Raw genomic sequence first — 26,661 nt, forward strand, 5'->3', positions numbered from 1 at the left:
GTTGGCAGTTTTTACTAGCGATTAGCGTATTCCACGCAAGCACTTTAAGGAGTGTTTTTAAGATGGAGCTGTCCAGTATTGCTTCTTAAGCAGATTCCTTCATCAAACCTCAGGTTTCAATCAGGGATTTCTTTCAGAAACTGAATATACAGCATGCTCCAGAAGTAGACTACCACAAAATAAAAGTTTGCGTGGGTCAGTGTGACATATCCTAGTTACCCTAAGGAGTCCCTATTTGTAACTCGGAATTACTATTACGGAACCCCATTAAGAAAAAATGCACTTTAGACTCCAGATGAAACGTGTACACATTTGTGGCCCAGAACCACACAATACTATAATTTTCATCGGTCAGTGGAAAATTCAGTTTAGTTCACAAGTGCTCAGTTATGGTAGAACTGTGTTCCCATAGCTCTATTTTTAAAAAAAATCTCAAACCTTCTCTGTATCGGCTTGGGATAACATTAGATCCGTCGCACCCCGACTAGTTTGCAGAGTAACCCTGTTGTATTTAACCTTTCCATCTTCCCTGCCCTTCCCCACATTAAACTCTATGTCACTACAAAAGTGGATAACTTTCCCATTCACCGACTCCAACATTTCAGACATTTCATCCCCTTGTGGTATGGACAACAGATAGTGCCTGCCCCTGGAGCTCTGTTGCATCCTAAAACAAAGAGCAACAAAAAAAGAGATCTTCACATCAGACACCAGCCACACATATTGATGAAAGAGACCTAGAACTCCTAAGACATTAGAGACATGCACCCGGCTCTTTTACAAGTAGAATAAACACAGCACTGCAACTCAACAACTTCATGACATTTATCTATAATGCACAAGTGGTTTGTGAATTGAGGCGTGAAAAAGATCTACACAGCACTTACAGTGTCATAAAAACAAAGGCTGCTCAAATTATTTTCGCAGCTTGTGGTATAAATAGTAAAAAATACCTGAAGTGTCAGCAAGGTTTACTACTGAGTCACTGAGCCATGCAGTCCACGATGGTGCTAATTCATAATAATAATAATCCTTGAATTTGACATAGACTTTATCACATCTCAAAGTACTTCACAGGACATAAGATGAAGTGGATTGACTGTGTATTTTGTGGGTGAAACGCGGCAGCAGTGTCCCACAAACAGCCATCGAGTGAGTGACCATTTTGTTTTATTGTTGGCCAGGATACCCGGAGAGAGAAACTCCCTTTTCTTTTCAAATAGGTCCATGGGATCTTTAATGTCCACCTGAACAGGCAGACGGGACCTTGGTTTAACATCTCATCAGCGCCTTGGAATGTCCTCCCGACGTGAAAGGCGCTGTACAAATGTAATCTTGTTGTTGCTGAAGGATTTAAGGGATTTGTAGGTGCGATTCCTGGTCTGCTGTCTGTTCTCAGTTTGCGATCTCAGCCTGGGACGCACTATAATTGGCCTCATTCTGTGTTTCGAAGGTGAATATCAGCAATGGGTCCCTCTCTACCAGTCATATTTGTTCACTCGCTACAAAATGCACGTGTGTTGACATCAGGTCGCAATCGGATCATCTTCAGCTCCGATATCTCCTCCCTCCTCTCACCCGGCCCCCCATATGTGGCACCTGTTCCCTAGTAAAAGGTAAATGAAGCCCAAGTGACATCATGAAAAGAGGGCTGGGGGAAAGGTTGAGATGGAAATTGACTATAAAGGAAAAACATTTAAAAAAATAAAATAGTAGATTCTGGTCCGCATGCAGGCAGACTGTAACTCACTTATAGCCACAGCTGGGAGGTCTCTGGTTAGCCTCAGTTGAGGTTGATCTACATGCTGCAATTCTTCTATTCAGCAAATGGGCCATCACTGAAATAGTCCAGACAAGACTTCTAGCAGTGACTGGGAGGGGGTATTCAAAACCTTTCAAAATGGGGGTTCCACGATGCCATCCTAGCAGCAGGGCTCAGGCACCTGATCTGAGCAAGGATGAGTGACTGGGCCTGGGTGTGGCTGGGAAACTTAAAAAGACAAGAGAACAAACTAGGTTAGAAAATTCGACAGAAAACTCTCACTGGGATAGTTTAGGTGTAGGTTGATGTGGACCCAAGATTCATGGGAATGCTAGAGATTATAATCAGAGATTCCAGGAATTGCACCAATTCCAAAAGTTCCTTTTCCCCTAAAGACGGGTCACATAGACAGTAAACAGCTCTCGCCTCTCTAGTGCAGTGCGGGGGAAGAAATGGTCAATAGGAATGACAACATTTCACACATTATATTTTAAAAAAAGGGGCTCAACCTTTCTCGCTCCTTGACTCCACACCTTCCCCCACCAACATTTTTTTTTCTGATCACCGAGTCACTTCCTAAAATGTAGTGACATACATTCAACTGGCTTTGAATGGTTTCAGGTAGGTAACATGATTGGGAGCACAAGGTATATGACTGAACACACACATTTAAGGTTTAAAATGTTGATTCGCCTACACGGGGCTATCAGATAACAGTGTTGGTAATCTCCAGGTACAATAGCGTCCGCATCACTACGGTAACATCCGATCACTCAACATTGGCTGTGGAGTTCCTCCTGGTTTTGCTCATTCAGGTGCTATCACAGTATCTCTTCCTTTATTTGCTGGGTGAAACAGTTCAAATACATCCTTAGGCACAAGATCTCCAAGATTTAACACTATAACATATTCACCTCCCTCCCGTACAGCGCAAACCATTCAATCTATAACAAAAGAGAACCCAGATGAAACACTGAGGCCCACAGTGCAGGACAGTATTCATCCCAGAGAGAGCAGCAGAGATTAAAGAAAAAGTCAAGAGATCATGGTTCATCGGGTACTGTCTCTCCATTGATCCCTAGAGTTTCCTCTACTTGTTGTAGGCTTAGTGGCTGACATCCTGTGTTACATCGGGTGACAATAATTCTCAATAAAAAAAAAGGAATGATAAAAAAACTGTGCAGGGGGATGGAGAATGAAATGGCAACAGAAAAATCAGTGGAATTTGCTGCACAAAATGGGTTTAAATGAAACGCCACAAAAGTCTGACAGTCTCGGCAGACTCCTGCTCATTAATCAGCTCCTGCAACAACTTCTTAACCTCAGCGAGCTCCTTTTCCTTCTCTGACCTCAAACAATCATTCAGGTAAAGTAAGCCCTTAAATATTAAAATGCTTGTACATACTGGATTTCAAAAAAAAAAGAAATAGCTGGAGGCAGATCAAGTTTGTAACACAATCTATGAACAAATACATCAATCATCTGTACCCCTCGATTGCATGTGTCAGGCTTGGAGGGCATCTCATTTTGCACATCCTCCTCTACCAGATAGTAATCTGTCCCTCAATTTGTGCTGAGATAACAGACAAGAACGGTAATCCAGCACGATCTGTGACTCGATGCATTGCACAGTAAGGTCAATGGATAAGTCATAGAATTTATTGCACCAGAAGAGACCTACTGAGGTTTTGCTCTTTACTGGAGCTGCATAAAGTACAATACTCAAATTTCAATTCCCTGCTCTTTCCCCACACCCTTTTATATGGATTAAATTCCCTTTCAAATATTTTGCTGTTAGCTTTGTCAGCCACTTATGGCAAAGCATTATCAATTGGTTCTTTCAAAACTTTACCTCCTGAATCTCTTGCAAATACTAACAGTCGCTTAATATACTTAATTTACTTCTATACAACATTATTCCAATAGACAAGAGTTGTGTGTGTACAGATGTTGTGATCTTGCTTCATAACTGAAATTGGGAATATATGTTAACCCATGTAGTCGAAAGCATTATTTTAATCAGTGTTTAGAAATGCTTATGTTGAATAAACACCATTTTGATTTATGGTTAAAAACAACGATGATTTAGCTAGAAAAAATATCAAGGGGCCTGTTTGTTACAGCTGACGTTTGTTAAATATGTTTTTCATAACAAATCCATGTTTGTGTTAAAGATGTTTTCGATAACAAATTAAGTTTTATAATAATTCTGCAGGTTATATTTTGTTGATATTCTTTTATAACAATGACAATTCTGCAGGTGTAGTAGTTTGTGTGAGATGATTGCTTCGGGGACATGATTATGGAAAGATTTTGCATTCTCATCCTGATTGTGGAAAAAAACAATAATAAAAGATGTATGGTTGAATTATTTGTTCAACCTACAACATAGCATTATCAGGTGCGTCCACACAAGAGCCATCTTTCACGTGACGTTATGAAGTGGGGAAGCAGATATGTTTTGGGGTTAAAATTCGTCAGACTTAGACTGTTTGGTCAACTTTCATTGACTCCAACAATTTCAAGAAGAAGGAAGACTGCAGAAATTCCAGAACGTCTGAAATTGTTTGAAAGGTAACGAGAGGAGAATAACAACATATAACAACTGTCGAGTAAAGTACACAGCTCAGCTGTACACCATTGAAGATTCACCTTTGACTTTGTGATCAACGAACCCAACAAGAGGTTTCTGGTCTGAAGCAAGAGACTTTTTGTCTGATGCAAGACGTTCGCCTGATGTTTGTGAATTTTACCAACCGATTCCATCAAAGATGCATGGTTTGTGGACTGAACAATTATCAATTTATTACTTTAGTACAAACATTATGTATGTGATTAACTTGGTTTGCTGTGATAATTAAATGAACAAATTTAACATTTCTTTTATAAGAATTTTCAAAGCATAAGTTGTTGAGTGTCTTTGGTTCCTCTGTTCTCGGGTCCTTTATTGAACGTGGGCTGAATAGAATAAGTCGGTTTTATTCTGTTCATTGCCCAGAACCCAACACAGAGAATAGCTTGCTATAACTCCTCAGCCTCTCACACTGCTCTGTAATTTATGGTTTGCTAATACACACAGTTACACACTAAGCTGAGTTATTGCCAGCTACTGCATACGCAGCTCAGTGGTGGTTCTGTATTTTAAGGCTCTGGAAAAGGATGAGCTTGAGTTGGAGAGAGCACAGTGTTTGACTTTCCACGTAGTGAGGGACAGTGAGTCTAACAATTGTTCCTTTGAAACTGCAAATGTAGAATTAGATACTGGTGCAAATGAAAAATGCATTTCTGAATAACGAATTAAAAGAGGGAATCGCCAATGCAGTTGTAGGGGTGCGTTGCATTGTTGGAAGTGCTTTCCTTCAGAGGAGACATTAAACTGAGGTCCCACCTGCCCGTTCAAGTGGACTTTAAAGATCCCATGGTACTATTCAAAAATAAAAGAGAGCTTCTCCTGGTGTCCTGGGATAACAGTTCCCCAGATAAATAATTGGTCATTCACTTCATTCTTGCTGTGGGACATTGTTGTGCAGAAATTGCATGCGAAGTTCACCTACAAATACACTTTACAGTTAAGCGCTTTGAGACACGGTCGATATGACAAGCCTGTATATCAAATGCAAGGAGTGTATTATATTCAGTGAGAACCTGTGAACACAAAGTGCAGTACTCCTTATGTCCTGGAGTCCTGTAGCTCAGTGGTTAAAGCACTCGCTTTGCAAGCAAGAGACCTGAGTTCAATTCCCGCCAGGGCAAAACCTTGGGCAAGTTTCCTTAAACCACACGCCTAATAGTAATCCCTCCAAAACCAAAAACAATAATAAATTGGTCATTTTCAATCTACGACTGTTTGTGGGACATTGCTGTGTGCAACTGGCTGCCGCGTTCGCCCACAAATGTACAGTCAATTCACTTTACAGTGTGTTCTGTGAAGCGGTTTGGGACGTCCTCCCGACGTGAAAAGCGCTATATCAAATGCAAGGATTATTATTATTATTATGTCAGAATGAAGCACGATGAGGTGAGGATGTACAAAACTCCACTGCAGTTTATTTCCAAAGTGATTAATTGCAAACTCAGAAGTTTCGATGGAGAGGGAGAGACTGACTTAAATCTCATAATGTGGATACATATCCACAGTTCATCTGTTATAAATTGTTCAGAGACTCCTGAAATAATCGTCGGTCTTGGATTCGCACAGATACAGGGGTCTCAGTTTACAGGCAGCTATCTCCCAGACCTTCAGAACACATTTGGATGCAGTGTGGATTTCAATAATCCACATTTGATGGAATATCCAAGTGGCTTAATTCTTCAAATTACCAGCTATGAGAGATGGGAAAATAAAACTGACAACCTGAATCTATTACAGGCTGATAAAAAATAAAAAAAAGAATTTTAATTCCCTCACTCTACATCTCTCACGTTACTGATTATGGCCAGGGTGAAACATTAAGCAGACAACCCGTGCTCTGACTTCTGCTGATAGGATATAACAGCAACTTGCATTTATGTAGCAGGTAGCAGCATTTATGTATAAGAATATCTCAAAGGGAGCAATGAGAGACATGAGACATATATGGACATGGGACTCTGGTCTGGAACTTCCTTTCCTCCTTCCTGCCCTGCACCTACTTAGAGATAAAGTGTCCAAGTTCAGAAAGAAGACTCTGTGTACATCCGTGTATGTCTGTTTGTGTGCGTGTGCATGTGTCGTGTTCAAATCCGTACACTGCCTCTCCGACCTCCTCACTACCCAATCCACAAACGGCACCTCCGCTTGACTGGTACCAGCCTCCTGCTCATCCCTTGCACCATCCGTCCCACCATGGGAGATCATGCTTTTAGCCATTATCCCCAAAACTCTGGAACACTATCCCTCAATCCCTCCACCTGGCCCTCTCTCCCACGTTTTTCAAGTCCCGCCTGAAAACTTTCCTCTTTGACCATGCTTATGGCCACCTCCACCCCACCCACACCCCGGCTCAGAGTCTGGCTCTCTGAGACGCTACAGTCAATTCACTTTACAGTGTGTTCTGTGAAGCACTTTGGGACGTCCTCCCAACGTGAAAAGCTCTATATCAAATGCAAGGATTATTATTATTATTATTATTATATAAGTGCAAGTTGATGTTCTTGTGTGTGGGGAAGGTGGGGGGGATGGGGATGGGGAGGAGAGCAGGTTAAATGCTACAGAGTTACTGTGCAGACTGTCAATCACACTGCAAGCTTTATTCACCTACAATTACACAGTCACTACACTTCACAGCAAGAAGTGTTTTGAGATTATTATTTTTTTTGGTCAGCCGTGTGTCTGACACATGCGGAAACCTACCACCATGCTTAAGAATATCCAAACCAGTCTGAGAGTTCCATATATGTATGCCACCTACACATGGAAATTTCCCTGTGTTTGTAGTGGGATTCACACTCTCTCCCTGGAGGGATGCATCCTGTCTATCTAATTCCAGAGAATTAGGCACCAGGAGAGGAGGTGCAAGGCAGTTGCTCAGTTTAGCCTTGCAGATACAGATGTCTATGCATGGCTTTGGAATCTATATTAAAAAAATCGAAGAACATTTCCAAACAAAAGCAAAGTGAATTTGACAGTTCAGGGTTAACAGGGATGCTTCTATCAGCATTTCCTCCCATCCGATTTTCCAGTCAACAGTTTTAATGCTACATGTTGGACAGTAATTAAGATGGATTCTAGGGGTTTGCTCTTTATCTCAGATAACCTGCAGATTAATCTATTAGAGGAGGAGATAGTTGGCAAGTCAGTGAAAAGACAGATTGCAGCTGCTGCTGGCTTATGTTCAAGTCATTTTTCATAATGGTTATTGCGTTGTGATACCCTTTGTCCTTTCCATACCCTGCAATGGTCCTTAAAAGTCTTTCCTTCTAGAATGGACTTCAACTCAGACTGATGCAACAAGAGTATCCTCCCTCTGTCATCTGTAAGAGTCCTGCAAGAAACCAATTGTACTTTCCAATGGGTGCAAGTCAGCCTCACTAAACGCTCAGTACTGCAGGCTGTCTTATTCCGAGACTCAGAATAATATTAATCGTTTCACGACAGGAGGTCGTCCTAAAGTGCTTCATGGGATATAGCGTAAAGTGGAGTGACTGTGTATATTTTGTGGGCGAAACGATGGCTGATGCGGGCCACAGAAAGTGTAGCTCTAGTGCCGTAATGATTGTTCTTCTGAGGTTGGGCTGATGCATGTTGTTGGAACAAAGAGGGAGCATTGCCATTCACCTTGTCTGTATTATACTCTCCTCACAGTTCAGACCTGGTGTAAAAAAGTAGGAGATTTCACTCCACAGCATCAGCCTGAAAAACTATCAAATCCCACTCCCCCACCTCACACACCCACACTGACTGGCAAAAAAAATCCTTGCATTTGATATATAGCGCCTTATCACATCGTTGAAGCACCTCAAAGCACTTCACGGGGATTACTGCAAAGGAAAACATATAAGGACACAAGAAAGGCTGGAAAAGGTATTTAAGCCCCATCAAGCTTCCTAATGTGCAGAGGCAGCATAACCTATCCAAGAATGGCCTTCAGGCACCTCACTCTGTCCCTGGGGGCATATGCTATATAGATGTTCTGTGCACCCTAAAAGTAGTACCATTGTGACTGTAACTTGGTTGCACAAATATCATATAATGCATCAAAATAGAGAATTGCAATAAAAATACAGAATCAAAATGCAGCACAGCTGCAGAAAAACATTTCAACATGGAACTGGCTCAAACAAGCGTCCTCTCAGTGAATTGGAGAGTCAAGGTAATCCATCATTCTCACCTGGCTGGAGCATTCCAATAATTCTTCACAAAGAAACAGGGCTGCAAACATGTCCTTGTGACCCTTTCAAAGATAATTTAATGAAACAGATTCCATCCACACTCACTGCCGGCTGTATCTCACCTATAGACGTCAAGTGCCATTTACAATTTGGTAAAAACAAATGCAAAAGGCCACTGACCCCGTATCTTTTCGTCAGAATTTTAAATCAAGGTAATAGCCACGTCCCCCGTGAATAAAAGCTTCAATAGTTTAACAAAAAGAAGTCATACAGCTTCTGCTTCGCAAATTCTTTTTTAAGCAGAATTCCCTCCTCCCAACCCCCAACAGACTGACGTTTGCTGGAGTACAGTTCCACAGGTGCCTTGCCCATGTGACTAACTGGTGTGTGAACATAGTCGGTTATTGAGTGAGCCAGGCTCCATCCTGTCTTCATCTGATCTACGCGCGTGTAAACTGCCCAGCCAGGAGACCACTTTACAAGATAGAGATAGTTAGTCAGGTTGTGCTGTCTGCTAACCTGTCAAAATGGAATGTCGATCACATTCAATAGTTGGGAAGAAAACGGAAAAAAATAAATCATAAAATCGTTTTTCAAATCTTAAAAGAGATTGAGATTCCTTTAGCCGCAATAAGAGTTCCAGGCCGGGCCTTCATGACTTGTGTCACACGGAGAGAGACTCTGGTTCCACAGTCAGTAGAAATGACACGTTTACTTGTTCTGAATCTCCATGCGTCAGGCATTGTGAAGTTCACGGCCGGGTGTGCAGCCAGTAACCTGCTGATCTCCAGTGGCTGGGATTCTTTTCAATCCTCCTGCCCTCTAGTTTACACAATGGGGGTAACAGGAGCACTAGATGAGGATTAAACCTTTCTATTTATCTTTCCTTTCTTTAAAGAAGAACATTCTATGTGAAAGGGGAGGGTGGGGAGGGAAGGGTTCACTCTTCAGATTGGAAGGACTCTCCTCCGGAGCAAAGGTCCACTACAAGAGCGAAAAATCTGCAGGTCACTGACCGAACCAGAGGTGGTCCTGAAACTAAGATGTGCGGAATTTTTCACCCCAGGGTCTTTGCTAGTTCTCCAGGAATCCCCAAGAGATGGACAGCTTGACATTGCCGGTTTTGTAAACAGCACTGGAGACACAAAGGAAATTCTTTGTAGGAACTATTGCATAGGACATTTCAGGTCTTTCGTGATTATGGTAGGATTTTGTACTTAGGAAACCTTGAAAGATTGTGGGAGGAGAGCACACTCACAAAAAAAGATTATGGTTACTACAGTCAATGCTCCTCTGTTACTGAGCTTCAAATTGGCCTTCTATGGGCTCTGTTACACTGTGTTGAAATCATTGGATTCTCTCTTACTCTTGACTCATTCTTTCTGAGAACCTCAAGGCTGTGGAACTCCTCACTGACGTTGGTTCCTCACAAAATGTATAGGCTTTTAAAACCCAAGTGTGGGGTCACCTCACCAGTATCTCATTCTCTCTTCTACTCAGTGGCTTCGGTGCTTTTCCCAGGTTTCTCAGTTAGACACTAATGCGCACTGAGATTTGCCATTATAACCATAGAACCTTTGCAGTCAACCAGCCATTCAGGCAGATCCACGCTCAATAGGTTACAAAAAACAGGCAGGTTATAAAATAAGATGTCCATTTCACCTCTTCCCCCCCATAGAGGTGTGTGTGGGTGATTAGTGAAAATGTTACCCAATATACAAATATACAAAGTTTTTAAAAATCTCTTCAACACACACAAATCCCATCTAGAGTGTAGTTGTCCAGTTAGCGATTACTCGAGGGATTACTAGTTAGTGTCTAACTGAGAAATCTGGGTAAAGCTTCAAGGCCGCCTGAGTAGAAGCGGGATTGCTTGTGGGAGCTCATGTTTTGCTGTTACTGAGCTGCTTTAGACTATGCAGTGGGCAGCCACCCTCTTGCTCGGGTCCAAATCCCTGACTGTCCACCAGCTTGGGACATCCTCCCGATGTGAAAGGCGCTACACTAATGTAATTTTGTATTGTATTGTGTGTAATCTGGCCTTGAAGTGAAGATCAAGTACGGAAATTGAAGGGGAAGGGGATGGATAAGAAGCCTTTAGTACTCAACGTCCCATCAATCTAACTGTCCATAAAAAGCAATAGACACAGCTCCAGCGCTGTAATTCTACAATCAAATGTTCACGGAAAGGAAATGGGAAACATTCTCTCCCTTCTCCCAAACTGGATTGATGATGTTAAGACGGGCACATATGGCACAAGTACAGATATTTTAATCAGACTGTATGCTGGCTGCATTGTTCTACACTTCCTGGAAGTGCTTGTTACATGTGGTTGGCTTCACAAGATTTATAGCATAGCAAGCTCTTTACAAGCTGCTCGATCAGTACTCCAGACACTTCAATCGTGTCTTTTCACTCAGGCTCCAGAAACAGTGGATGTGCACACAAAAACACGTAAATCGTTCAGTGATCATTTTACTCACATGTGCACTGAAAGTGGTGAACTTTGATACAAAATGAATGCAAACACACTTAAATATAAAAAGTGCTTTGAAAAAAACACTGTTGCCGTCATATTGTTCATTAATCTTTGCAGATGGGAAAAGTTAAAACCAGGTGGGAAACCATTTACACAGTATCAGGTTACTGCAGAACAACTCAGAACATTCCAGGCGCATATTGTAGTCCTATTAAAAATACAAGGAAGGATTTCAAGACAGGACTATTTGCCAGGGAAGGATCAGACACTGACAATAGTTGCTGGTCTGCAACAGGACACAATAATACAGTATAATGTGCTTATTGCTTCCATACACAGTGATGTGGTTAAGATTTGAGAGCAAGCAACGGAGAAGGCTCTTACACATGGTAGTACAGTACCGTGTAGTGAGCATTCACCGTGTTCTTGACCTCCCTGCACTTTCGTTCATTGTTATTTTTATTATATAAACTTTATTTTTTATCAAATACTCCTTATTCTAACGTGTTTTTTTAAAAAGAAAAAAATCTTACACATTTTACAGACATTCCTTTCTGCGACAGGTCCAGGTTGGAGTTCTGGGCAATTCTGATGTAATTGGGCCACACTGACCAAGCAATGGTGCCAAAAGGCTGTTTTTCACCCACTGAGGAGCATCAGTACATCCAGTAGAAACCAGTTACCAGGAATGAATTATCGCAGCTACAATTATCTGGCTACAATCCTAGCTAGCAGCAACTTGCTGAAGGTGAACAACATGTTCAATCAAACTAAGAACATTAATGGGATTAAAATATTTAAGACAGAGCTACAGGAAGGTGCAATGAGAATTCTAAACCATTTAATCCAGTTTTGATTTTACCGACTCAGAATCAAGGAATAAATGAAGTGACTGATCGCTCCTGTATTGCTCACAGTCTAGCCTCTCATTCCAAGATCAATGCCTCAACAAACAAGTGGTGGAATATCAAACCTCATTGATATCCCATCCATCACATGTTCTAAATAATACTTAATAAATAATCCTTACTCTTGTGTAAGAGTGTCTCAAAACACTTGGGAGGATGTCTCAAAACCCTTTGCAGGATATACTGTAAAGTAACATGGCTATGTGCTTTTTGTGGGTGAACATGATCTGGTATTTATTTTATAGGTTTATGGATTTATTCTGTAGAGTTGACTTGAACCAGCTTTAGAAAAACTTCCAGGATCAACCTGAACCTGGATACAATGAGTTTGATATCCTAGCCATCACCCGTTTGTTGAGATATTACACATTGGAAATCCCCAAAGTCTTTGTTTTCTCCTGTTTAATGTTTAAGTTACTTGTGCCATTGAAAAGCTACCTGGTAAATCCCTTACTCAGGGAGGGTTAAAGTTGTTACACACAAGGTTCTCTCATCAGTCACTGCTCATCTGGTACATTTATTGCTCCCAGGTCAAGGGCAGTAAATCACGTGAAGTAATGAGACATTGACTGCTGTATAAAACCCCAACCAGGTGTGACCAAGAGTGGACATGATGCAGCATTTCAGCCGTTATTTAATTCACTGTTGAAAATACTGGTAACATTCATGAATAGCACCGGAGTATAAATAAAATGTGCATTGTGTAGATCTTTGATCAATATTGCAACTAACCTCTTATTTGAAGTTTCCCCTGAATTAAAAATACTTTGTATTTTGCAGTAATCTTTCCAATCTTTCCCTCCATAAGTCCCCCTTTTCTGTTTCGTAGGTGATGACTGGAGCTGGAGGGCCTATTTCAATGGGGCAACCATCCTACACTAACTCAACCAAACTACTGTTATTCATGTATATCCAGCAAAGCCCTTTCAAACGGTGCTGACAATCTGATAAGAATTATTACTTGCAAGGATTACTATTATTTTATTATTATAGTTTGCAATCCTTGATAACAACATTGGCATTTATATAGCGGCCCTCACACAGGGAAGTGTTGACAGTAATCACTGGCAAGAAATGGGGCTATGGAAGCATTTAAGCCACACACAAGTACGTTCCAGTGATCAGGAATAGGCACGACAATCCACTACATGGAAGTTTTCCCCATCACTGTGCAGACCTTCCTGAAATGTATCCAGTGACTTCCTCACTGAGAAAAACATGTGTGCTGATGGGCTTGGGCAGATAGCATAGCCTGGCGACACCATCTAAGCTTGTAGAGGAAGACTTGGGTCAGGGTTGGAGAGTGCTTGAGGTCAGTGATTTGTCTTGAGATTTGTCATTTGCAAGGGTCATTTGCGCACAAAAACAGTCACTCCAATATATCCCATGAAGTGCTTTGAGACGTCCTCCTAACATTAAAGCTGCTGTACCACGTGTAAGAATTATCATTATTATCAATAATTTCATTTGGGTTTCTTTTGCTTGAGAGAGGTGAGCGGCTGAGGTTTTCGATCGTCAATAACTGTGTGGGAACCTTGCACCTCGAGTCTTTGGAAGAGTGAAGAAAATCACTAACATCTGTAATGTTAAAAAGCAGCACGGCTATATTTCAACAGGGCAGCTTTGCCAGTGCACCATTTGAAAGAAAAAGTCGCTCAGTGCACGTCTGGAATTTGTGCATTCTCGCAGTTTTTATTGCGATCAACACAGCAATTTTAAAGCGGTCAGGCCTGTTGATGGAACGCGCTGTCACACAGGCCGACACAGATGGAAGATTTGTTGCTGCAAGTCATTCCACATCTGCCACCTCAACACACTCAGCAAAAAGTGATTTACCAGTGATTTTGTAGCCATGGTTATTGCAGAAAACAGACGCAATGTACTGAAGACGTAAGATTTTTTTGTGCCTTACAAGCTGTATTCAGAATGTGCCTAGGATCAATACGCCCCCAACCTTCAAGGGATTAATGTTATGCAGGTACGACGGTCACAAAGTGGAAGTGTTGAAGTGCTGCAAACATTTTCTGTTGAAAAAACAATTTAGTGCAGCACAAAGCCATATAGACCAAAGCATTACAGATTCATCCCCGGGTCTTTGCTGATTTACCTGCCTTCAGCTAGGTAGAGGCAAATATCCTCCAATTGGCCTTAGCAACTCTAAGCCAGGAAGAGTAGAAAAACAAACCATTGTAATGGACAAGCAAATGGGAATGAAACAGAGGAAATACCGAGATCTCAATAGATTCTACAGCACTTGAATCAGACACATCCTTGTACCATAGATAGAAGATTGGTCGGGACGTAGGATGCGGATTCCAGGGGCACTAATCATTAAAAGCTAGTTTGCAAGTGCAGAAAGCAAGTTATGGAATAGTAAAACAAGGACATGGTACTGCAGTTAAACAAAGCATTGGTGAAACCTCATCTGGAGTACTGTGTTCAGTTTTGCACGTCCCCTCTTAAGGGTGAATCCACAATCTTGGCAGCTAACAAAGGTACAAATGACTCGTGTGCACTCAATTCAAAGTCATGAAGTGTGGCTGCATTCTTTAGCTGTGGACTTGGTCTGTTTTGGATCAGAGTGAGCAACCGAGACACAACCTTCAATTTAAGAAATAATTTGATCCATCTATTACACTGGTGACTAATTGCCTTGCTAATTATTTCTTTTACCCCTGTAAATATGTTAAGTATGAGCAAGACTAAATGTGTAAGGAACATTGTTTTTTACTGGAAGCATCACGTTCACTTTAGGTATTGTTGGACCTAGTCTGGGAATGACTACCTTCCATCTGAAAGCAATTTGAGATTCGGTGTCAAAATTCCACCTTTGAAGGGGCAGTACCCGATCCTGATGCCACTATTTAACCCCAGATCCCTGAGAGAGGGAAGTTTGTAATGGTAACTTCAGACAATTAGTATAAACAAGCTCAGAAAAATTGCTTACCACTTAGATCTGCTTTAACTGCTTGAAGGGTTGCTGGTATCACAGTTACAACACACTGTTCACCAACATACGCAAGAGTCCGTTGCATTCAGAAAGAAACTTGAGCTCTCTTTTTTGGAGGGGGTGGGGGGAGGATAAATGAGAACTAAAAATTTATTTTGCTCTCGTACTAATCTTCCAACAGAGAGTGTGACTATTGGTTCAATGAGGAGCTAAGTCTATTCTCTGAAAAGGTCAAATTTGCAGATATTGCAGGTTTTATCCTCTTCTACTGTAACTGTGTCAAACACTTAAAAGACCCCAGCTCCAGGGAGTGCCTATGACAAGCTTCCTCCAGTATGGATAAGGATCAAAGTGGACGCTGTACACTCTCTTGGGGCTGTTTTCACTTACTCCTGCTCTAAGAACAGTGAGAAAAGTATAATACACTCCAATTATTGGTGGGTGGACCATTTGGAAATATTTCAAACTTTCGACGGAGAGGTTCCCAGTTTGCAGACAATCTGAAATTGGACTGAGGCCAAGTCTCTAAATAGGAGTGTTTGAAGAGACTTTTCTCTACAACTACTCCCATGCTCTCCCCGTCTCTCCTGTAATTCCCTCTGTGGTGATGTATTTACACTTTTCACACAACACACGTATATTTACACATACACATATGTTTACACAAGGTTTACACAGACACATAAATCCCCCCAACATATATAGAAAAAAACTGTAGAAGGAGACTATGCACATTTGGCTTATGCCTGATAAGTCTGTTTGCTGCTGCACTCACCTGAGCACATCTCTTGTGTCCCTCGCACCAATTCAGAATCTCGTCATTCTGCAAAATAAGTTGTTCATAAAAATTAATTTGAATTCCTAGCAGTATAATGAACAATGCAGGGATACAGCCATTAAAAATTTGCATCAGCAGCTGTCCTAGTCTTTTCAACAGATTCTTATCAATTTAAGAATAATCAGCCGTCTAATTTTAGTGTAATGCTACAAATTGCAATTTAGAACACAAACTTATAGATTACTAGCATATACCAATTGCTAAAAGGTGAGATCTCTATGTTAGATCATCATAGTGGGGGTCCAGATTTCAGATATAATGAATTATATAGCAGTAATTCTGTCCTGGCAAAAAAAAACTCCAAATTAAATGGTCATCATCTCCATGGGATTTTGCTAGTACGATTACCATGTTGACCTACTAAAATTGTCACTTCGCTTGACAGTAATTACTTGTGAAGGACTTCAAGATGTTTTAATGCGATAAGCCACTATAAAAAGTTCTCTCTTTTTTCAGTCTATTCCAGTTTCACACTGTAAAAATAACCACCCTGTTTCTGTTCTGTCTACAGCCGTTTGACTTCAGTGATAGAAACTGCAAAGATAAAGTCACAGGCTGGAAGAACGCAATCTAACTGTACCCAAGCTTTCTCATTACTTTCCAAAAACATGTCAGACTCCTCAGTTTAAGGTGTCGCCTGAACCCCTAGACACATTACTGCCTTGTGATACATTACCATTAATGTGTTTTTTTTTAGATCAATCTACTTTAGCTCAATTTCCTCTGTAATTTCTGAAAGCATACACATCTGTGATCAGTTAACATTTCTGCGTTCTTTTCTCCTCCCAATTTGTTTTGGTTAGTCTCTCTTTCGCTCCATTTCCCTATTTCCTCACATGCCACCCTCCTGCTGAGAAACTCAGGCAGTGATCAGGCTATAGCGATCTGAACTCATAAGCTAAGCAATAAACCATTTCCCTTGAAGTGCTCATCTCCATTGGACACTGGTACCATTTTTCCAATCCCTTTCCTCAATTGCATCTGCACCCACCAATAGTCTTAACTTTTCCCAGACGCTAACATTGAATATCCATACATCATCTATTACATTTTTCCCCAACAATAATGACTCAAACTGAGGGATGGTTGGCTCTCTATTTTTCACATGTGAGCCTGGACTGAGAGTCTGGGCATGTAGAGCAAATGTGAAAGAACAGACCAGCCCAATCTCAACGTCATCCAACAACCTCACACACACTTTTCAGCAGGAGGTTACTGAACAATCTGGGAGCAGAAGCCCTGGCTTACTTTTCAATTCGACATTCATTTGTGAAGTCCTGTAGCTTAGCTGTTAGAGCACGCGCCTTGCATGAGAGAGGACCTGGGTTTGATTCCCGGACAGGGTGAAGTGATAGGCAAGTTTCTTACTCAACACGACTCTGTTTACCAAGCAGTAAGTAGGAACTTGGTTGTTAGTCAATTGGCAAATCATTTTTCCGTGGTTAATGATCCTTTAAAAAAAAGTTTAAAAAATAAGAATTTGGTCTCTCAATCCACGACTGTGTATGGGACACTGCTGTGCACAATTGGCTGCCACGTTTCGCCCACAAACTATACAACCAATTCATTCAAAAGTATATTCTGTGAAGCTCTTTGAGACGTTTCAAAGACGTTATAAGGTGCTATATCAAATGCAAGGATTATTATTATTAACCTAACTCAGACCAGCTAATACAGCACAGACTAGTGAGTGAATCTGGGATCATCCTGATCTAGGCTGTGTATAATTGAACCAACGTAGAGAAACGCATTGAGTACTCTAAAACTCAAAGTATGAAGCTATGAATGTCTGGTGGAATTCTACAAAGAACTTAAAGGATTTTTTTTACATACATCTACAGGAATCTTCAGCTGATATTTCTGAGAATATGATTCTTGGTATTTTAAGGTATTTATTTTATTTAACTAAATGCCTGAAAAAAGTTGATATTATTTTAAATTTGTATCATTAATTCAGGAAGATTAGCTTAATTGCAGATCCTAATTTGTGGGAAAGGGTGAACTTTACAAGGGCTAATGCACGACTAACTGCTTTAATGACTGGGAGTGGTGCAAAGGATTAAACAGTTCACTGTATCACTGCACCAAGCAAAATTACAAAACACAGAGAGAAACAGCGCAGTAGTATAGGAATGTTAAATGAGGCACTCGCTTTTGAAAAAATATTTTAAAAGTTATAAATGGTCAGATAACTTCAAGCAAGGATGATTCGAGCTCACTTCATGTTCCCTTGTCCTAAAACCCATAGACTTGAGGCATTGGTTTGATTTTCCACATGCCTCATCCTTCACTGGTTTTGAAGTGACCTTATCTGCAATCTAGTGCAATCCTCGAGAGAGCTCAGAATCCATCAATTACAGAAATAACAGGCATGAGACTCGGGAAATCACTTTCCTTTGCTCCAAGGCTTATTGTGCGTCAGCTGCCTCAGTTGGAATCACTCTTACCTCTGAGTCAGAAGATTGTGGGTTCAACCCCACGTTGGGTACTTGAAACTCTAGTTTAGAGTGACATTCCAATTCAGTGCTGTGGGAGAGCTATAGTGGCGCAGTTGTCGTACTTCAGATGAGATATTAAATGGAGGTCCCGTCTGCCTATTCAGATGGACGTTAAATAGTACTGTTCAAAAATAGAAGGGATTTTCTTCCAGTGTCATGGGCAACATTCCCCAGATTAAATTGGTCATTTACCTCATGACTGTTGCTTTGTGCAAAATTGGTTGCCGTGTTTGTTCAAACAAAAAAAAGTCACTCCACTTTACAATATATCTTGTAAGCACTTTGAGACGTCTTTTGTGAAAGACTATATACCAAATGTAAGGATTGTTGTTATTATTAATTATCCTATTTGGGCTGACCTGTTTCCCTTCAGGGGGAAGCAAAGGGAAGAGGGAAGAACTGCAACTTTTAGTTCCAATAACTAGCACTGGAAATTGTTAGCTTCTTTTTCTTGACGGTTTACATCTCACAACTTCAGTGTTTTTCCCCAAGTAAATGCCATTCAGTAAGGGATTATAGCAATTTTACAGCAATCATCACTTTCAGTGATAACCATACAATGTAGGACCTACTTGAAGGCACTCTCATAGAAGAATATTGTATTGAAAAACTGCTTTCAACTGTTCTGCTTACAGGTTAATAATAATAATAATCATAATAATAAGGTGTATTGCAATTGATATATACTCTGGAAATTAGCTAATATTCCAAAGTAGTTTTTTATATGAACGCATTTTACAAAACTCTGTTTTTCAGAGTAAATCATCACTAATGCTAAAACGGTTGCAGCATTATGTTGCACACTACTCACGGAGGACCACTATTCTCATCTGAAGTATTTAAAAAGCCTGATCAATTGGCAGTTCTGCTCTTTGCTGCTTGTGTGACGTTGTTGACACAGATAAGGGGCCACATTTGCCTTACAGAAATCACTGTGCTACAAAGAACAACAATAAAGATGCTTCAATGTGAGAAGACACAACTATGAAAGCATTAACACATGATTATAAGAGAGGTTTGGATGAAGAAGACCCTTTGGCCCATTTGACCTCATCCTTCCAGATTATATACCCTACCGTTCTCCTATCACAGCATGAATGAGTCAGAATTTTTAAACAAGTCCTGAGTTCTGCCCTCAACCACCTTTTAGAAGGGGCTGGGGGGGAGGGCGGGGGGGGAGAATTGGACATTTATACCACATGTACAGCCATATTATTAATGTCACTATAATATTGCAACACAATACTATACATTTAAGAGCTCAAAATGTTTTTCACTAAGACTGCAGTGAAGATCTTGCTGTTGAAACAAATCATTCAAGTGAAAATGTTTCTTTCACTGTATGAAAACCTGAAATGATGCAAACTCTTTGCTTTTGAATCTATCAAATACCGATTAAACCAAGGTTCTGTTCAGTTTGAGATATTGTGAAAGGAAGGAAGGGGTGGTGGTCACAAGACTGATCCTGGCTGTGAAGTATAGATCAGGGTGGTCATCCTGTTACCTCTCCTCAGACATCAACATAGATTTTAATTATTCAAACAAAAAAAGGGGATTTTACATTGAAACATGTCCCTACAAAGCTGCAGCGAGATTTGTGTGTGGGTTTTAACAGGAACTGAGAAGCCTCCAGGACATTGTTTTCAACAGTAACATCTTTTCGCTCCAAAGATCATGTTTCAGCTGAATTTTATTCAAAGAATCATTTCCCTCTTACTCTACGAATACAATTTTATGAACAAATGAATAGAATTTTAGGCTCCAGAAAAGTTTTCCTGTAACGTGCATGCATTGTGTGGTTATGTTTATTTTCCTCAGCCTGTAAACATGTTACAAGTCATAACTGTGCACTGACTTAGTAGCTCTGTACTGGAGATGCCATCCATTGAATGGAAATTGAATTGAGGTTCTGCTGGATATTAAATGTCCCACTAACTCTTCAAACAAAGACTTAATACTGTGCAAAAGTCTCCCGATGCCCTGACCAATATTTCTCCCTTATCCAAATACACAAGGATTGAGATTTATTGATCAATTATCTCATTACTATGAGACTCACCTATAAATGCAATCACGACACTTTACAGAAAACTTTGTGAAGGGCATTTAGACATTTTGATGCGATAGGGTGATGTATCAAATGCAAGTATCATTTATTTGTGTTACAGTTACATTTGACTGAATAACAGCCACTACATTTATTATTATTATTATACTTAAACATATTATCCTCCTCTTAAACAGATTTGAATGATAATTTATAAGAGAGAGCTTGTTTGGCTATTCCTTTGCACAATGTGAAGATTGGCATTTTCATTCTAACTAGCACACGCGTGCTAAAACTTTATTATCTTTAAGAGGTTTTGCATGTAACATTCCTCCCTATCTTTGAAAGAGCCTTGTCTATATTGTAAGCGAGGCCTGTGGCCCTCTGTTGTCTTGGGTCATTCATTTCAATCAAAACGGTGAATCAACAACCACAGGCAAGCTGCTGGAATGAACTGAGGGGAATCGTTTGACTCCACAACCAAGGCCAAAGTTCCCAGCTGTCAAGCCCTGTGCACGAACCGCCAATCACCCATGACATGGCGGACAGTCCATCTGACACCAGTCGTATCGGAGGATGGGTTTGGAATGTGCTGAAGGGATTTCAACTGAACAGAGCTCTACACCGTACAAGAGAATGCATTAGGCAAAGTGCTAACTTAGATTATACAAGTAGGAGAAACAGAATTCATGTCTTAAGGCTAGGAAACGAGTAATGGGGCACCCAGTTTAACTCAACAGGTAGCAATTAGTGTGCAATTCATGTTTAAATCAACACCAGGTTCCACTCAGCGCTGGGCATCAAACCAGGACCCTGCCCTCCAGTGGTGACAGCTTCAGTTTAGAGCTAAGGAATGCTGGCAATCTTTATGCACAATGCGAGTCCATACTTAAAATGATGCCAAAGATTTTTTAATAACAAACATGATAAGGTAGTTCAAGTAAAACTGTGTCAAGCAAAGGGTTTCGGAAAAGTGTTTCATATAGTTGTATAGAGTGATACTGCATGGAAACAGCCCAACTGATCCGCATTAGGGTTTATACTCCACAAGAGTTTTATTCTCTTCTACTTCATGTATGCAGCAAGTTTTCTCCCAAATGTATTGATGTTATTTGCTTCAACCACAGTTTCCAGCAGTGAGCTCCACACTGCATCAAGCAAGCTCTTGGATTAGTTAAGTCTCAGACCAAAACTGAGAGGTTGGCAAGGTTTACTGATTGGGCATCTTAACAAAGTTAGAGAACCAGGTCTCAAAACTAATGTGACAGTATTAATAAGAGAAAGAGATGGATTCTGAGACATTCTATGTTTTATTAAAAACAGCACGAAAGAGGATTTATTCCAAGTTCCTTAGTGGGTTTTTCAAGAGGGTCTGGCCAATAAAGCATCACGAAACACATGCACCTCCGATATCAACATACTGTGCTGTACTAGGCAAAGGTGATGTCTCTATAGACCTTGCACCAGAGGAATCATATCATATGTCATATTACTGACAGAGCAGAACAGCAGCAGGTATTAAGATAGGCTCCAGCGTTGCTTTTAGATATTACAGTTGCTCTGATGCCAAAGGTTTAGAGGTCCCAGGCACAGGTTTCAGATAAATGGAACTGATTCTTCTTTAGCACTGTGCAGGGAGTAGGGTCTACTAACAGGAAACATTAAAATCAATTTGGGAGGTAGTTGTAGTCTCTTGCTTTATATGGATAACATTATATGGTATAGTTCACAGACTGGGAATAGGCGAAGTTCAAATCAAAGCCAACATCTGGCTGCTCCTGGATAATTTGGAAGATGGGTTTCATATATATCTTATGCCTGGTTATACTGCACAGTTGGGGTGGTTTCAAATCTATTCTCATGACGCACCGACAATAAAAGTGCTGATTTACTGTTGAGGAATGAAAATGATGCACTGGCTGTAGCATAAATCCTGTTTATGCTGCAACAATTTTAAAACAATTTACTTTCAAAGTTCTTGGGTGGTCCATGGGACTGTCCTAAACCTTCCAAATGTTTAGGAGTCTGGCACAGTTGGTCACGCGACCGGCTTCTTAATAACATTAACCATAGCCAGTGTTTGGCACCAGTTAGCAGAGCTGTCCTCAGGCCTGATTTCAAAGCAGGACATTTAAATCTGGATTCTTGCTCCTAATCTTTTTAACAATGGAAGTGAAATAAAATCTCTCCAGTACAACACCACCACCCCCTTGCATTTATTTAGCAGCCTTCACACAGGGTAAAGTTTGTGCAAATCCACCAGTTGGCTATTCCTCTGTGATTTTTCTCTCAGCAGGGCCGAGAAGCTTATATTCCATTTTATCTAAGAATGCATATGAATGATAATAATAATCCTTGCATTTAGTACAATGACAACATCAAAGCAGTTCAAACGTGCATCAGAAGGAATTGTTGAGTAATGTGGTTGGTGCATATTTTGTAGGCAAATGCGTTAGTTTGTGCACAGCAAATCCCCACAGTTAGCCATGGTGCGAATGACCAATGTTACCTGGGAGATTGTTGGTCAAAAGAAGGCAACTTGTCTTTTTCATGAGCTGAAAGTTAATATGAAAAGATGGAGTGAACCTTGGTTTGTCATCTTCTCTGATGAAAAATTATACTGCATCAGCATTCACATCAGCACAGAATCATCATGGCAACAGCAGCTTTAACCCAGAACAAGTCTAACATACAAACGCTGAACCACTTGACTGGAAGTGCAACCAGTTTCACATCACTGAGCAAGCACCGAATCCCGATAGACCAAACCCATCCCTTGAATAGAATTCCCAATCTGATTATGCACTGTAACAAACATCCAGCCTCACTCTTCAATGACAGACTAAACATAATCAAGCTACTGCCAAGCTATATACATTTTAGACACTTGATCCCTTTGGTGCAAAACACATTTGTTTTCATTGAATCAGGTGGTGAATGATTGCATAGGTCATGGAGCAATGATTCGCAAACTTATTTTTTCCCACAACCTTTCAAACCCCAGGCTTAGCATCACCTAATTCTCACATTTGGCTCACCTTTTCTCCTACTCACATCAACAATAATAAATTGGTCATTTTCAATCTACAACTGTTTGTGGGACATTGCTGTGTGCAATTGGCTGCCGCGTTCACCCACAAATGTACAATCAATTCACTTTATAGTATCTTCTGTGAAGCGCTTTGGGATGTCCTCCCGACGTGAAAAGCGCTATATCAAATGCAAGGATTACTATTATTATTATTATTAACCTTGCACTAAACACCTTTGACACTCTTAACCAGGTGTCTCGATAATTTCTACTTGTCACGACTCCTGCTCAGTGCTCAGGCAGCTGCACTGTTTCGCCCACAAAATACACAGTCAATTCACTTCACAGTATATTCTGTGAAGCGCTTTGAGGCGTCTCAACAAAGTAATAAGGCACTATATCAAATGCAAGTATTATTATTATTAACATCCTTCAGTTGAGATATTAAACAGAGATCTCATCTATGTAGAAAGCTTAATGTAGGGTAATTGTTAAACTCTTGACTGGTAACTGTACAATAGCTCAGGGGATAAGGACTCCACTTAGGACAAATGCTCTAGATTCTATAAATACAATCTTGTTGTTGTTGTAGGTCAGTTATGAAAGTTAATGGCACAGAAACAGCAACAGACGCAGACAGAACCACTGCAGCTGTGCCCATACTGTACCCTCCCAGACTGTTGCATGGTGGCTATTCAAAATAACCACAATCATGAAAAGACATTATAAAGAAAACAAACTGTTCAGAATTGAGAATAAAGCAACAATTTAATCGTCACTCTCCCCCCTCACGATTTAGGTTGTCACGAGTACAAACTAAATGAATGTTTTCCGATGAACTGAAGTTTGGCAGTGGGTTAGTCTGCTCTGCTTTCACCTCAGGGGCCTGGTTTGAATCCAGCCCAGATCAATCTGCTGAATGTTGCTCCTTTTCAAAGACTTTAAACAGTCTCAACCCAATTCCTAGTGGGCCAGAGTGCACAGCTCAGAACTGCTCGTAAATTGGCACTAATTTGTAGGTCTCACTCGCAGAGACTTTAAGGGTGGATGGTGTGGGAAATTCAAACAGCACTTGTGTAGCTTTAGGTGAAGGATGCGGCATTACGCAGAGAGAGCTTTAAACCTGCTTCAAAACCGTACCATGTCTATCACGGGAGTGTTTGATGCACGCAAAACCTTCTGGATGTTTTAGAGTGATTGCTTCTGAGGTGTGGCCACATAGAATTACAGTCACAGCTTTTATTACTGCAGGGGGAACAAATTGATGGGCTGCGGAATCCTCCATAAAGTTCTCTCAGCAACAAAAGCTCCAGCACCATCCACTTGCAGATCACGCCTCACGACCTAGATTCTCGCTCACAGCACATCAAAGAGCCATTCAGCTCTGTAATAACATTAAGCATTATAACACAAGGTATCAGAGAAGGCGCAGGTCCAGAACCAATGTATTTGCTCACTGTGGAAGAGATGTTGCTTCTCTACCATCAGCATAAAGGGGGCATCTGTTCCTGCAATCCAGCGCCAGAAACTCTGACCAACCTATACACTGGTTGTAACAGAAAAATAATGAGTGTTTTTTTTCACGCACACAGGTAAAGTAGGATTGAATAAAAATCTGCACCTCCAAACCAAGAGCAACGCGTTACATTTATATAACGCCTATCAACGCCGGGAGGACGTCCCAAGACGCTGCCCAGTCAGGGATTTGGACCCGAAACAGAATCGAAGTTCAATCGTCAGATTAAAATATTAAAAATAAGTTTGTTGAATTTCCAACATTGGCTGAATTATGTTTAATTCTCACAGCAGTTCAGAGAATCGATAAGACTCATCTGCAGGAAACAATCCTGTTTAAATACTGGCTGTACAACAGGTGATTAGGAGAGGGGATTGAGCTTTCCACTAATAATTCCACTAATAATTCAACAGCGATTTACATCAGCAACTTTTCAAGTCCAAGAAACAAGAAAAATGGGCAATGTGATGTTAGATGAATTTCCCTGAGAACTTACTCACTGGAACAAAAAGCTTGAACGCGAACACTGATATTGCACAGGATCACGTTTGTCGGATTGGGGGTGTTTTCTGTCACTGTCTGCACACCCCACCAGGGAATAGGAGTCGGCAATTATGTTTGTGAGTGGAATATATATTCAAACAAAGCTCAGGACAGATCCTGGTTGAGTTTGGACGAGTGAGGAGCTCGGATAACCCATTGCATCTTTTGTGCTGCGTTACTTTGATGCAGAAATTGCTACAAAAAAAAACAGTGCAACTGTATAAAAGCTCTATTTATTTCCTGTAATACTATACTGTTAATAAAATGACATGTGTTAATTGTACGCAGAGCATTCCCAGACATTTGCTTTCGTGCAAAGGAATTTCTCTCCAAATGTTCACAAAGTCTTGTGACTCTTTTTTTCTTTGCAAAAAATCTCAAGAATATAAACATCAAACTATCTGTCGGGACCTGAATTTTTTTTAATGCTTTAAAACGTTTTTTTAATTCGATCTCCGTCAGGGGTTACATTGCACACCCGTTTCAAACACTTTCTGCACCAAACACCGACCTACCGGGGAAGGTGTGAAAGCTGCAAAGAAGTGCAGATCTTCGGAAAAACTTCCTAAAGCGATGATAACTTTCCGGGGAAAAAACTTTCTGACTTTTTTCTTCGTGTGTGTGTGGGTGTGTGTGTGTGTGTGGGTGTGGGTGTGTGTGTGTGTGTGGGTGTGGGTGTGTGTGTGTGGGTGCGAGTGTGGGTGTGTGTGTGTGTGTGGGTGTGTGTGTGTGTGTGTGGGTGTGTGTGTGTGTGTGTGTGTGTGGGTGTGTGTGTGTGTGCAATAAAAAAAGTTATGCAAAGTTTTCAGAGAACTTTGTAAAGTGCTTCCCTGGTTGTTGTGGGGGGTTACTTCTTTTTTTTTTTGGGGGGGGGGGGGAGGATGGGGGAGGATGGGGGGGAGTAGAGAGATGAAATCTATCTTCTTCCCACTTTAAAGGAGGGGTTTCAGCTCTTCCATCCTAGTTCCTAATCTGCTCTTTCTCTGCACCCCAACACCCCCCCAACCCCGCACACCCCCCAACCCCGCACCCCCCCCGGGACACCCCGCACCCCCCCCGGGCCACCCCGCACCCCCCCCGGGCCACCCCGCACCCCCCACCTGCCTCTTACCTGCAGGTTTCTGAAGGAGCCGCTGAGCTGAGCGATGCGGAGCCCCAGACACCGTGAGGTGCACCGGGCTCGGGAGTAGCTGCCGGAGGAGGAGGAGGAGGAGGTGTCCGCCCACCCCGGGGAGCAGAGGAGCAACACGGGGAGTACCAGCAGCCGCATCCCACCCG

General features: G+C 41.2%; 1 protein-coding gene across 1 annotated transcript in view; it reads right to left on the reverse strand.

The window, feature by feature from the left end:
• Window positions 1-26,654, reverse strand: part of anos1b (anosmin 1b) — a 39,178-nt gene extending 12,524 nt beyond the window's left edge. The window contains exons 1-2 of the mRNA XM_042339184.1: window positions 26,495-26,654; window positions 15,686-15,733 (exon numbers count right to left, since the gene is read on the reverse strand). Coding sequence (XP_042195118.1) covers window positions 15,686-15,733; window positions 26,495-26,653 — 207 coding nt within the window. The 5' untranslated portion in view covers window position 26,654. The remainder of the gene's footprint in view (window positions 1-15,685; window positions 15,734-26,494) is intronic.
• Between the last annotated feature and the right edge of the window lie 7 nt (window positions 26,655-26,661).

The sequence above is a fragment of the Callorhinchus milii genome, unplaced genomic scaffold (assembly GCF_018977255.1).
Source record: "Callorhinchus milii isolate IMCB2004 unplaced genomic scaffold, IMCB_Cmil_1.0 Scaffold11, whole genome shotgun sequence".
NCBI classification, from domain to species: Eukaryota; Metazoa; Chordata; class Chondrichthyes; order Chimaeriformes; family Callorhinchidae; genus Callorhinchus; species Callorhinchus milii.